The sequence below is a fragment of the Elgaria multicarinata genome, chromosome 5, assembly GCF_023053635.1.
Source record: "Elgaria multicarinata webbii isolate HBS135686 ecotype San Diego chromosome 5, rElgMul1.1.pri, whole genome shotgun sequence".
Lineage (NCBI taxonomy): Eukaryota > Metazoa > Chordata > Lepidosauria > Squamata > Anguidae > Elgaria > Elgaria multicarinata.
The window spans coordinates 96386436-96400777 of NC_086175.1; the positions used below are offsets into that span (position 1 = coordinate 96386436).

General features: G+C 42.1%; 1 protein-coding gene across 5 annotated transcripts in view; it reads right to left on the minus strand.

Moving 5' to 3' along the window:
• BBX (BBX high mobility group box domain containing) overlaps positions 1-12147 on the minus strand; it is a 149787-nt gene extending 137640 nt beyond the window's left edge. For 2 of the 5 annotated variants that reach the window (XM_063126853.1, XM_063126852.1), the window contains exons 1-2: positions 12056-12147; positions 8422-8494 (exon numbers count right to left, since the gene is read on the minus strand). Coding sequence is in view for 2 of the 5 variants with exons in the window: in XM_063126851.1 (XP_062982921.1) it covers positions 8422-8494; positions 11686-11744 (132 nt within the window). In the remaining 3 variants the exon portion in view is untranslated. Of the gene's footprint in view, positions 1-8421; positions 8495-10406; positions 10446-11685; positions 11851-12055 lie in introns of those variants that run through there. The other 3 variants (XM_063126851.1, XM_063126850.1, XM_063126854.1) reach the window with 2 other exon arrangements.
• Between the last annotated feature and the right edge of the window lie 2195 nt (positions 12148-14342).

Here is a 14342-nt window from a genome sequence, read left to right on the forward strand (position 1 = left end):
CAGATATCTATATTTTCCAAGCAGCCCAATAAAAATATTAGCACTAAGAATTATAATTAGTGAATTTTTGTGCTTCCCTAGTGATCTTGTTATATTAATTATGTATAATCTTTGTACTGCCTTTATTTTTAAAACTTTATTGAACAATAAAATAAAATTTCATGCTAAAACGAGAAGAAAAACATTCCATTCATTCTAACAGAGTTATAGGCCCTTTCTACACCTAAGGATTATCCCAGGGTTAAAAAACACACAGCCGGTGTGTGAGCGTGTGCGCACATCAGGATCTTCTCCACAGCACATGGGAAAGGACATTAACTCTTTCCCTTCCACCTCAGCCCCTGAAGCTGCTATTAGTTCCAGGAGGAAAACATCCATTGGTGCCATTGGGAACTACCTCCCTGATGCAAATAGCAGCTTCCGGTGGAAATTATTGAGACTATAGCAGGGAGGAAGGGTTAAACTAGGGTGACCATATGAAAAGGAGGACAGGGCTCCTGTACCTTTAACAGTTGCATAGAAAAGGGAATTTCAGCAGCTGTCATTTGTATATATGGAAAACCTGGTGAAATTTCCTCTTTACCACAACAGTTAAAGCTGCAGGTGCCCTGCCCTCTTTTAAATCTGGTCACTCTAGTATAGCTCCTGCAGCTTTAACTGTAGTGATGAAGAGGGAATTTCACCAGATTCTCCATATATACAAATGACACCTGCAGAAATTCCCTTTTCTATGCAACTGTTAAAGATACAGGAACCCTGTCCTCCTTTTCATATGGTCACCCTAGTTAAACTCACTCTTCCTGCCCACTGAATCTGATGAGGGGTGGGGTGTCCCACGTGGCTATTTTTGCTTTAAAAGCAGGCATTTTAAATGCAATCCCATTTACCGTTACATTTTGGCCCTAAAACCAGCATCACATGGTTATTATGAAGATGAATAAGGATTGGACAGCACTATATATACTGAAAATGCTACATAAAGAATATAGACTTGCAAATAGGTCACTTGCTTGGTAACCTGTGGCAAGTAATAATCACTTTCACCTGACCAGTCAAGAAACCTTTACACAAATACTTGTGTTCAAGTGCATACTTAAGACACATGTACCAGATAAACTAGAAGAATGGCTAACATCTGCATTTGAAGAGGACATTCTATTCTTTAGTCAACTTGTTGAGAGCTAAACAGTCTTTCCCCCCCTTTAGAATCAACTGTGAGCACTTCATTTTAAAACCAAGACTTGGTTAAAATCTTTCAGGGGCTGGTGTGTGTGTGTGTGTGTGTGTGAGTGAGAGAGAGAGAGAGAGAGAGAGAGAGAGAGAGAGATAGACAGACAGACAGACAGACAGAGACAGAGACAGAGACAGAGAGAGCACACTTTGGGTGAGGTGAGAATAAAGTGCTTCCAGTAGTTCATTCCTAAATTAATTATAATTAAGCCTGCATATTTCCATTGACTTCAATGGTAACAAATCAAGTTCAATCCAACAAGTGTGCAACTAATTTTCTTCTTTTATTATTACATTTATATCCTGCCCTTTTCTATGAAACTCATGGCAGCATACATAGGATTCTAGGTGGTCTCCCAAACAGGCAATGACCAGTACCAGACCTGCTTAGCTTCAGCAAGATTGCTGCTTCAGATGCTTTCAGATCATATCCTGGGAATGAATTACTTGTTTTGAACAAAAAACTAGTAAATGAGTGCACCAGATGCAGTATATTCATTAAACCAGTAAAATATCAGAAGCCATGACAGTACTACTGCTGTAAGTATATTTGGATATGCAAATATTTAAGATCATTCTAGGGTTCTCAGTTTTGCTATTTTTCATGTTTTTAATGTGTGAAGGTAAATAATATTTCAATGATTTTATCCATTAAAAGTTTAACATAAATCTTTTAAATGTTTTTAAAAGACATTAACAAATAAGATATATCTACAGCACTAAAGGCTAAAAGAATAATCTATTTTCAATTACAATATTTAACCTATACACTCTAGAGAGATTCTCAAATATCAATTTAATTGCATCGTTTAAATCAAGCTAAGTGGCACATTTAAGTAGCATATATTTATGGGTAATACTTTACAGTCACACGCTATATACGCACAATTAAGGAGCACAGGAAAATCATGATCAAGAATTTTTATAGTTTGTGTAGGACACAATGCAATCCATTTAAATCTCTGTTTGATCAAACACTTCAGATAGCAGGTAACAGAAATATTCAATTTAACTTCACAGTGCCCTAGTGAATCATGCAACACAAGAGCACAATCCTCCATTTTATCCATGACAATAGCATAGGGAGATAAAGGTCTTGTTTTTCAAATGTAATTTTGAAACCTGCTTTCAGACAACTCAAAAATTATCCTAAGTTAGTCTAAATATGGAATATTAAGGTCAGCTCCATGATGTCTAAAAGTAATTGCCCTTTGATTCATCACACAACATTTACTTCCTAACCCTACATGATCACTCAAGAATAGTGTGGAACTTCCCAAGTAGCTGCTCTATATTTGTGAGCTAGCATCAAGATCTTAAATATGGAACCTTCATTGTTACCTAGGGAGTTGGATCCAGACTAAATCAGCTGAACTTAGGTTCCACTGAAATCAATGTGAAACGTTAGTCAAATTCAACTAAACTAGGCCAAATCCAACTTAGGAGCTTCGGCCAACTTACAACTAAGGTGAGTTGCTCAGTAAATTTAACACAGAAGATATAAAACAGGGGTAAGAAAAGTTAAGTCAGTTATCAGCAGAGCTTACTTTTGAAACTTTCAGATCTATGTCACTGATTATGCCTCTGGCAACAGCTTGAACAAAAATCTAGAGGAGTTCACTATCTCATTCTCTGAGTCACTTTTCAACTTGGACTGTATCTTACTTAAATTGTTATGCATCAAAGATGTCTTGAAGGGTCATTTATCATATGCATTTATCATATGTATCATATGCACACTCATACGTCACAACTTCATTAAATACTATTTATTTTTTTACCCATGAGATTTACTTCCAAGTAAGTGTGCATAAGTTTTTAGCCTTATTCATTTCACTGTGTGAATTCCCATTGATTTCCATGGTATTTAGGCAAGCCTCATTTTCTCTGGTTTCCACCATACAGTTTAAGTAGGCTTAAAGAGCTTTTTTTTAAAAAAAGTCTGGCTGCCCTGAAGCGTTGCCCATGCAGTATGCAAAGGAAGGGGCTTCATCAAAAATTCACTTCTTCACATTAGCATGAAATTTGTCGCCAGGCCCCCACTTTCCTTCTACTGCAGAAATGGTTAGGTTTTGCTGGAGATCAATCTGTTTGTTGTTGTTCTTAGGGTCAAATGTTAACTATTGGGAAAGCAATATTATCGGTATTATCAGCAATAGTGTGGACAGCTTTCATTTTCACATCATCCTACACGCACACACATGAAGCACTTCACGGTCATGGCACAAGAAATTGAAAACAAATAGAGTTTGAAGAACTATGGAATCTCTACATTAATAGGCAGGTGTGTGTTGGGAGGGTGCTCACTACTGCAGTCCTTTTAAAATGCAATAACGGTGACTCCTTTGAAGTATGCAACCTTATTGTGGAAAATAGGGGATTTCCATAAGCTCCGTATGACTATGGCATGTTGGAGCAATAGTCAGCTTGCTGAATAAGTGCCAATACACCACAGAAATAGGGGAAACTGTTTCTTCCCTACAGTGAGGCTACTGTTCTCTGCCAGGATGCCCGCTTAAAAGTGTTCAAAAGCCAAGAGATGAAATAATGATAAAGGGCAAAACACTAAATCATATAATAAAAAATTCAAGTCAAATGAGAATGGCAATCTATAAGGTAAGTAAAGATTCATAATGCCCAACAGAATAGACAAGTTCACAAAGTTCCAAATACATAAATAGTGGTTCTCAGGATAATGGAGATCGAATGAAACATAAATAGCAGAGCTGTGAAATAGTTTAAGAACTCTTGAGTCTAGGTATGCAAAAGTTTAATCCATGTCCAGCCTTAGAGTATTTTACCCACAGATACCATAAAAGAAAACATAACATGTAAAGTTAAAACAGTCAGCAGTCATCCACATTTAGCTTGAGCATTATACATAATTTGAGTTTATATTCCATCTGAACTGGAGGGGCCAGACCTCAATGGTAGAGCACCTGTTTTGCATGCAGAAAGTCCTAGGTTCAATCCCTGATGTGTCCAGGTAGGACTGAAAAAAACTGCTGCCTGAAACCCCGGAGAGCTGCTGAAATTCAGTGTTGACAATACTGGGCTAGATGGACCAATGGCCTGACTCTGTGTGAGGCAGCTCCCTTTGTTCCTAAGTACAGTTTGCAAAGTGTCTGGAAATCCTTTCTTAAAATACAGACTAAACAGAAGAAAAAGGCAAATAATATCACTAAAAGAGAATCTGTTTCAAATCTAGGAGAAATTATACTAACAACACAACCTATTGCTGTCCATCAAAGCCTGCTGTTGCATCTGGGCAAGGTAGCTTGCATGCTATTCCTTTGTTCACTGTTCCCCATTTTGGAGTTCTTGGGAATATTGCTGCCACTGGGACCCATGCTTTGCTTGATTAGGTCAGTAGGCATGCAACACAAAAATTGCTGTGTTGCATAGCACTATCACATGTATCCACCTTTGCTCTCTGCGGGTTGTTTAGGCATAAACACATGTACTCATATAGCTCATGTACTGCATCTGCATTATTGCCCCAGAGCAAGGAAGGGCACTGTTCCTCTCCACAGAGAAAAGATTGCACCTGCCATTATCATTCCCATATTTTACGTCTGCCACATCCACATCTACTCAAATGAGCTGTCCTTAATTATGACACATCAGAGCAAGACTCTGTATATTTTGCTTCACTAGTGGAACACATCATATATACTATCATCTATACCCATGCTATCACTTCATCCACATTTTGTTCAGAAGATGCTTTATTTTAAAATATTCAATGAAACTAGAAAACAATGTGGTATTCCTGTCTTTTTTTCTCTCCCCAGACCCAGTAGAACAATATCCATAAATTATTTTCTACTGATTCTACTGCATTGATTGACTATGACTCCAGTAGTTCTTTCATATGTGTAACAGACACAGAGCTATTATCAGGGCTAGCAGTTTGCAGGCAAAGCAAAGCAAGCTCTATGCAGGCAGATGAGCACACAAAGAAACAGACTGGTGAGCAGAGTCTGAGAGCAGACTGGACTCAAGCAACAAGTTGTTCAGTCTGAGGAGCCAGGCCCAAGTCTGATATGTTCCAGAGGCAGGTGGAACTCTGTTGGCCTAGTACCTGCAGTGCCACCTTCTGGCTTGCAGCACTGGTGGTACCAATGCACAAGTCAGCCGCCCACTTCTCCAGCAATATGTGATAGTAGCACAGAGAGAAGCACCTGAGTCTTGTTCCCAAGGTGTCTAGTTGAAATCCTGCCACTTTACATGAAACCTAGAACTGCCAAATTCCTAACCCCAAATAAGGAGACAGACCCACAACCCCGATTTTAAAAACTCCACATTATATTATCTTATGTTTGACTTGTCATTTATGTTTTGTTGAAATGAGCAAACCAGCCTACTAATTCATCCAGTTTCTTAGAGCCTGACTGAATCTCCCAGCCCTAGCTATTTAGAGCTGCAATACTATGCATACCTACCTGGTATTTTAAGCCAAATAAACATATATGAAATCAGGATGGGCAGGGGGGATGGGACCTAATTATGCTCTTAAGTCCCTTTAATTTCCATGAGTCTTAAGCACTGAACCAGTGGCTTCAAGTGTACACGCATTCGAGTCCATTTATCCAACTACACCACTATGTAAAGGTTGTCAAGATTAGACCCAACACTCAGAAGGCTTTGCTTTTAATGTCTACTTAATACCACATTTATTAGATAAATACAACTGCAGAGAAACGATATACAAGATCTTGACCTAAAAAATAAATAAATAAAAAAGTTCTATACACGGAGTCAAAATTGAAGAAAATACAGTTTTTATCATTTTGGGACAAATTTTGTGTTACATTTGCAATTTAAAGGCAAATTACTTCAGCACTTTTTCATAATGACTACATATACTCATCTTTTCAACAGGACATTTTAACATCATTTGTAGGTGTCAGTAGTACTCTAATTTTACTAAGAGTCAAGCTGGCCCTAGACTTACTCTAGAACAAAGAAATGTGTGGCTGTCCAGACATTGTTGGACTGCAACTCTCATCAGGCCTAGACATCATAGCCAATAGTGAAGGAAGATGGGGGTTGCAATCCAACACCACCTGGATGTCTGCACATTGTCTATCCCTGATCTACAACAACACATAGAATTTTTAAAACTCCCTCTTTGTAAGTATTTATGACAGCAACATATAATTTATGATTCATAATTGGAACTATGTGTATCCCTTTTGTAAGTATTTGTGACAGCCACATATCATTTATGATTCATAATAATTGGAACTATATGTATCTCTTTAGCACAGCAATCTAGATTCACCCAGTATATCATATTTACACTTTTCAGTGCTCAGCACTCTGTGAAATTTCTGCACGTATACAACAGTAAAGAAAATAATTAAAAACAACACCACAAGACCATTTTCCTCACTATACCAAGCCTCAAGCACAGGATTTTAGCTTAGTTTTAGTTCAATTCTCAACTGGTGGATTATTTAAACACTTGTTTAGGCTGCAATCCTATACTCACTTACCTGGGAGTAAGTCCCACTGAACTCAATGTGGCTTATTTCTTATATGTATAGGGCAGCACTCTGAATGTTACAGAATTATATTATTATTAGCATTTACATAGCACTTAAGAATATTCAAAGTGCTTCACATATATTATCTTGTAATTCTTCAAACAGCCTTGTAAGGTTCATCACTTTTATTATACATATAATGCAGCCAGGAGGCTGAAGAAGTAATTGGTCTAAGGCCACCTAGTGATTTCATGGCAGAGGCACGATTTCTGATGCATGATAACTCCATCTTTTAGCCGCTAAGCTACACTGTATTGTGTGGTATAAATATTGGGTTGTTCATATTAAACTCCTACCCTAACAGAATCCTCACAGATTTTAAATCAGCAAGCTTCTGAGTCTATAATGTGCCTTCACTTTAGAACTATGAACTTTACTTATTTGACCCAACTGCCCTGTATATATTTATATTAAGTTTTATATTAAGCTTTTTTAAAAGTGAATGTTTTAGGGCCCAAGATGTATCTAATGTTCCTGTAAATTCTGTGCCTTAATAACTCAGATCTGGAGAACTAAATTTGCTGGGAAAAGTGAAGCCTAGGGCAAAGCAGAGTGGGGAGGGAGGGTGACAGACTTTCCTTTCTCTTAACTTCTAACAAGGCGCACAATCTATTACTCTATGATTGGAATGTCAACACACAGAGACTGCAGTAGCCTCAGTATGAGGCCATCACCCATTCCATGCCCTCATGTTAAGGATCCCTAACAATCAAGGTTATTTGGAGTAATTTTCAAGCCACTACGTAAACTTCAAAAGGACCCCAGTGATTTTACTCCTGAATAACTGTTTGTGGATTATAACATGTCACTAACTTTTTGAACATAAATATAAAATACAAGCCATTATACTCTTCTCCGCTACCCCCATTAATTGTCAACGAGACAGTTCTGTTTTGCACCTTTGGTACTATAAAGTACCAAAGAGTAGCATAATCATTAGGTTCAAACAGAATAGCCTTTGGACTAAAGTTAAATTTCACAGCATATAATTTGGTTTTGAGCAGAGTAACTCTCGATAGTTCAAAATTCCCCTAAAACATCTGCAGTATTAACAACTATTATGAAAATACTAATGAATTAATTACTGTTGAATTGACCTACATTAACTAGTTAATGTAAAATAAATGCAAGGAACAGAGAGTTTTCAAAGAGAGCTGACACAACAGTGAGTATCTTAAATGTTAAAGTTAGGTGAACTTTGTCCTCAACTTCTGAAAGGTGCCTCTACTATCTACTATTTTTAAAACACATATTCTCACCACTTCAACTAGCCAAGCTTTGACAATGTTTCACATACTTCATAAATTCTGCTGTACCTTTCATAAAGCTATACCAGCTGTTAAAAAATATTAATCACAATTCTTTGGGCTTCTTCCACCCTAAAATGATACACATTATTGAAACAAATGTTGGAGTCAAGCTCTGCATGTTTTTTTAACCTTGTAATTTCCCTATTAGTAAACTACATGTATCAACAGGGCAACCCCACTCCCACCATTCATACTGACATTTGCTGATAAGGAGACATGTTCTCTGGGAGGACTTAAACCTGGAGTAGCATCTTCCATCTCAAATAGAAGAACATCTTATTAATAACAATGGAACTCTTTTCCTGTGTGTGTACAGTTTACATACTTACCCAGGAAGGCAAATGGAAATTACAGGCAGAGGAAAATGAAGCTGTCTCCAAGCCTATGTCATGTGACAGTGACCTATAAAGTATCAAATAAAGGCACATCATCAGCACACACCATGATTTTACAGGTCTGCAACTGGCCCACAACTACAGCAAGACTACAGGAATCCCAAACTTGCAACTTAATTTTGTCTCCCCCTGCTAGCCACCCAACAATAAGTTCGTATTAATATGAGAGCCTGGTTGCTCCTTGAGAAAACAAAACTGTCAAGTTTAAACAACAAACAGAAATAAGCACCATGCTTATAAAGGGCATTAAGCATGAGCAAGTGGAAAAAATCATATGAGGTGGGTTTCTCTCTCTCTCTCTCTCTCCTCCATATATAACACACCCAAGATGGCAAATACAGAGAAAGTTGAACTCATATTGCAAATGGGAATCAAAACAGGAAGGAAGCCCCTCGGTGTGCACATGTAATCGGTCAATCAGTTGCGTGTATAAATTTAAGCAACATCATCATCGTCCTCCAAATAAAATGCGAGATCCAGAACTGCAGAGAAGAGGTCTTACACGAGACTCCAACGTTGTAGCATAGTTTCAGGTAATCCACACTTGCCGATCCTTCCTGATAAGACCCCCCTCCCCCTCCCCCCGCCCCGTCGCCCTTCTCGCCATCGCAATCCAAAGAGAGAGAAAATATTGGAGAGACCCGACTCCCTCCGACACGCAGGAGGAAGCGAGCATTCGCTTGCGAGCCGCCCCCACCCGGCCAGCCACCTTCCCCACGATGCAAAGTGTAAGCAGGGCCACCGGGGTCTGGGGGTGAAAGCGAAGGTTATTAAACATGGAGTGCAGCTAGGAAGATAAGCCCAGACAGAGCTTTTCCTTTTTCCTTCTGGTCACCATCAAGTTTGCATCTTAGTTACAAAATGTCGATCTTAAAGGCTGACAAGACACGGAGAGAAAAAGAGAGAGAGAGAGAGTCCATCTTGCGGGAGGGGGTTGTTAGTGGGAGGAGAGGAGCAATAATGTAATGTACAAATCTCAATCTCCGGAGGGAGGGAGGGGGGAAGAGTCTACACAACACCTTGTAGGAGAGCCGGGAGCAGGAAAAGGTAGGCAGATAGGGAGGGGGCACCGGGGGGATGCCGGATCTGCCCCACTCCTCCTCCTCCACACCCTTTGCCTCCCCAGCGAGATTCGGTGAATCAGCCGGGCAGCAAACACCTCCCTTTCTGCTGCTGCTGCTGCTGCTACTCTCCTCCTCCTCCTTCCCCCCGCGGGCCCGAGCGATGATCCCGCGGCTGCTGCCACTGGGGAGGAGGTGCTGCTGCTGCCGCCGCTGCCGCTAGAGCCACATGGAAACCCAGAATCCTTGTGGCCGCTCCATCTTCTAGCGTGTTACGGGGTGGGGGGACTCCATACCCACCCGTGTGGGTGGGTGCTTAGCTGTCCCCTCTACCTCCTGTGTGCACAGGGCCGGGGGATCTGAACGTGTCACGAGCAGGACAGGCAATGGTTTCAAAGCCCCAGGCCAACTGACCATCTTCAGCAGCCTGCTGTTTTCCTCCTTACGCGTCTCCCCCACACTCTCCTCTCTCTGACAAACTTTCCAACAAGATCCACCGGCGAGAAGTCGTTAATTTGCCCCTTCACACTTTTTATTTGGGGGGGGGGGAGGAATAAAAAGCAAATTAAAACCCAAACCCCAACAATAACAAAACAAGCCAAACGCAGATTGCAACAAGAGCGGCCGCCACCCCGGCATTTACTTAACCCCCCCCCCAACACACACACACACACCTCTCTTCTCCCCCCACCCCAAAGGAAAGGGGGGGAAGCCTGTCTATACCTCGCCCTACGCCCCCCCCCCCCCGCGCGCTCTCTGTCGTACATGTTGTCTCTGCTTCTTTTTGCATCGTTTCATTTTACCTTCCTCATTCAGCGCCAACGGATTGTTACAGAGATATTCCTAACACAAACCTACCGCTTTCCAGATCTCAGGATTAATGAGATCTGTTCTCTCTCCCCCCTCCCCACTCCGTTGCAAAATTGCGTGTGTTTTAAAAAGCTCCAATGCCGAATCCAGCCATGTAAGTTTTCATACATTCGCAAATAAAACCCCAGAGAGGAAGAAGAGAGCGAGGGGAGGGCTCGAGGAGGAAGAGGAGCACCCGAGGAGAGTCTGATTTCTGCAATTTACCAGCGAGGCGATCTCGCAGCAGCAAATAACAGTTTTAACACCCATCTGCTGACTGGGGACTCAGAAAACCCCCCCGAGAAACACGCATTCCCCTCCCTGGGCAAATAATCTGCAAGTTTTCTGTCATCGCGACCACCCAATGTCACAACTTACCTTCAGAAATAGGACTTTAAACTGCCAAGGCCTTCCTCTCTCACAACCCCCAACCAGCCTCGCTCGCTCTCTCCACCTTAAACTTATTGACACAACATAATCCCACATTCATGCAAAATCCTGACACAGCCTCTCTCCTCCTCTGTCCCTCCCCCCCCCCAAACACCATCTCTTTTATTCTTCCGTTCCCCGGGCTTGCACTCTCGCTCCCTTGTATTTTTATTTATTTCTAAAAGCCTCCCCTCTCATCATTGCACATTTTGTTGTTGTTTGTGTGGAAGAGGGAGGAAGGGAGTGAAAAGTGCCTTGCAAGGCAGGATTCTCTACCGGAAAATGCCGATTCCCAACTCTCAAGCCGAACAACTGAGCCCGCTTGGGCTTTCCGCCGCCACAACCCACCCCCACCCCCACGCCAAACCCGGTCCACAACAGTGTGACACCAAACGCGAACCACGCAGCGCAAATAAATCAACGCACCCACATCGCCCACTCTTACAATGAAGTTTCGTTTCTCGCTGCCCCTGTCAAGACCCCCCCACACCCAGGGGGGCTGGGCTGTTTTCATGCCTCCTGTGGGCTTCCAGCTTTTATTTTCTCTTCTCTCACCCCCCCCCACCTTCCTCCCTCCCCGCTCCTCCTCCTTCTCCGTTGTTGCTGCTGCTCTTCCCTCTGTGTGGTGAGAGAGGTGCTTAGTTTCAAGCGCAGCCTGGCAGTGGCTGGCCTACCCTTGGGTTGGTGCTGCTTCCACCTCCCCCACCCACCACCACCACCACCACCACCACCCTCCTTTCCTCCTCCTCATGCATTGCATTGCATTGCAACTCACCTCTTCGCTTCTGCTCCCCCCTCCCCCTCCCCCTCCCCCTCCACACACACACACACACACACACCACCCCAGCCCACTTACTACCTCTCTCGACTCCCGTCAGGTTGAAAGCCCACTGCTGACCTTCTTCTCTCTCTTTGCATCCATCCAAAGTTTCAGACGGACGCGGAGGCAGGGAAAGTGAATGGGAATTGTGGCAGTAGGAGGCGGCAGGGGACGTCGAGAGGTCTGCGCCTTCCTCTTAACCCTGCCGGTTGAGGAGGAGGAGGAGCAGGAGCAGGAGCAGGCGGCTGTGCTGCTGCTGCTGCTGCTAGCGGCGGTGCCGCTGCTGCCAGAGGAGTCCTTAAGGGCTGCCCCAATGCTTTTAAGTGAGTAATAATAGAAAAGGAAGTGTTGGGAAGAGGAGCCCTTTCCTCTTGCCTGCCTCAGGAAAGGGGGCTGGTGGTGCACTTACCTCCGACCGTGCCTGCCTCTGTGTATATGTGTGTGTTGGCAGCAGTGGCCAGTCAGTGTTTCTTTATGTGAAAGTGAAGAGAGAAGCTCTCAGCAGAGCCCACTGTACACTGTTCCACATACAGTACATGCAAGCCGGAGGGAGACTGAAAACATTCATTTTTATATAAGGCAGTCTGCCATTGGCTCGCGGACTGAGGGACAGGTTGGCCAGCCATACAGCTCGCCTGTTACACCCAAAGAGAAACGCACGCAACCACACTCTCACACACAGGCTAGCGCGCGTGCACACACACACACACACACACACACACACAAATATTATAACGTATCTTTAAATGGTTCTTTCGAGAAACCTGTAGGCAGCTTTGGCTGCGAAGGGCAGGTAGAAGAGGGGAAAGAGCCAACTCGGGTTGGAGGAAGAGAAAGGCAGAGCCGCCGCGCTACTAGGACAAAAAAAAAAAAAAAAAAAAAAGAGGCTCGAAACGGGTGTCCATTAACTGACATGGGAGGGCTTCTCTCTGGTCACAAACTCCCAACTCTGGTGGACACAGGAGTGGGGTTCTTGGCTGCCGGCGTGTAGTGGCCCGCGGAAAAGCAGGGCTTTGTGTGACGATTTGCCAAGGGGAGCTGGTAAACAATTGCCACGGGGCAGAATTTCAGTGGCTCTGGCTGATCCAGTTGTTAGCTGGTCTGAGCCCCACGGAGAGGCCATGAATGCCGAAAGGAGAAGTTCACAACGCCCCCAAAATGCCTCTCTGGTGGCATTTGCCTCTTCGAGATATACAGATTTTGCCTACATAAAAATCAACCCAGTGACTGGAGGCGTGGGGAGGGATCCCACACTGCTGAAATACTACTTTACTGTCAAAAGCTTATCAGTCAACAACACCTAAGCAAAATGATTCTAGGGATGGCTAGAGATCCACAACAGGGACTGTAAAATATACTTTAAAGGCCAGTATTATTTTGATATTAAGATTCTCCCTCCTTTAAATTATTACTTGGATGGATGACTAATAAAACAAGAGTCTTGTGGCATCTTAAAGGCTAAGCCTGCAAATAAAATCCTAAACACGCTAATGAGGGAGTAAATCCTATTAAACACATTTTGGACTTCCTTCTAAGTAAGCATGCATAGGATTGAACTCCACCTCATTATGGCATAAGCTTCACTTCATCAGATGCATCTAGTCCATGAAAGTTTCTGCCATAATAAACGAAGTCTTTAAAGTGTCACAAAACTCTTTTGTTATTTTTGCTGCAACAGACTACTCTGGAAATTGTAATAAAACAGTAGATTAAAACTATTAAGCAGTGACAGCATAGTATGGCCCGTACCTTGCACCAGTTCCTTAACATGTTTGGAAGTTCTGTTAAACTGCCTGATTTATTGTACAGGATGACATGGAAGTGTACCTGAAAGAAAATATTTATTTTTATTTTTACATGGCATGCATATGATACAACTGTAACCTTGGCTTTACAAGTGCAACGAACTACTGGAATGCAATTGATGCATATATCCAACAAGTCTTCTTGTCCCAGTTTTCTCTCTCTTTTTTAGCATCAATGTTATGTATGGTTGGTTGGTTTGATAGGACAGAATCCTTTGGAATCAATTTTTTGTACTTTTTGTTAAAGTATTCTGCATGAAGCAGCTACTGCCTTAGCTACTGTAATGTTATATTTCACTGGTATATCATCAACATCATCAGAAGCATCTTTGAGTAGTTTTTCATCAGTTCACAACCCTGATCCTAGCACATAGCTCCTCTTACATTTTAAAGATGTGATGCACTCTCCAAAGTCATACCCTCTTACCTGAAAATATGCAAAAATATTATACAGGCAGATACACACTAAGAGAAGACCTAGAAATAAAAAGGCTCTAAGGGTGCAATCCTATCCATGTTTAGAGATTTAAAAAGGCCTACAATTCTCAGCATTCTGGCTGGAGAATGCTGGGAGTTGTAGGACCTTTCTTTCTGCAAAAGTAAAAAACTGGTTCCATATGCCCAAGAACTGAAGAACTGGTTATATATACCCAAAGAACAGAGCTTATGTTTCTTAAATAGAAGTTATTTGTGCAATCTGGGCAAGTGTTTTTGAAACAGAAATTTCCAAAAGTAGTTATGCCACAGAGATTTATTTTATTTTATTTTTTTTAAAAAGAAAAATCTACTGGTCATACTTTGGGTATGTCTGCTCTTTGGAGCTTTAGTCACACCCTTTTCAATAGCATTCTGTAATCATATGTGAAGCAAAAATATGATAGGAGACAGAAA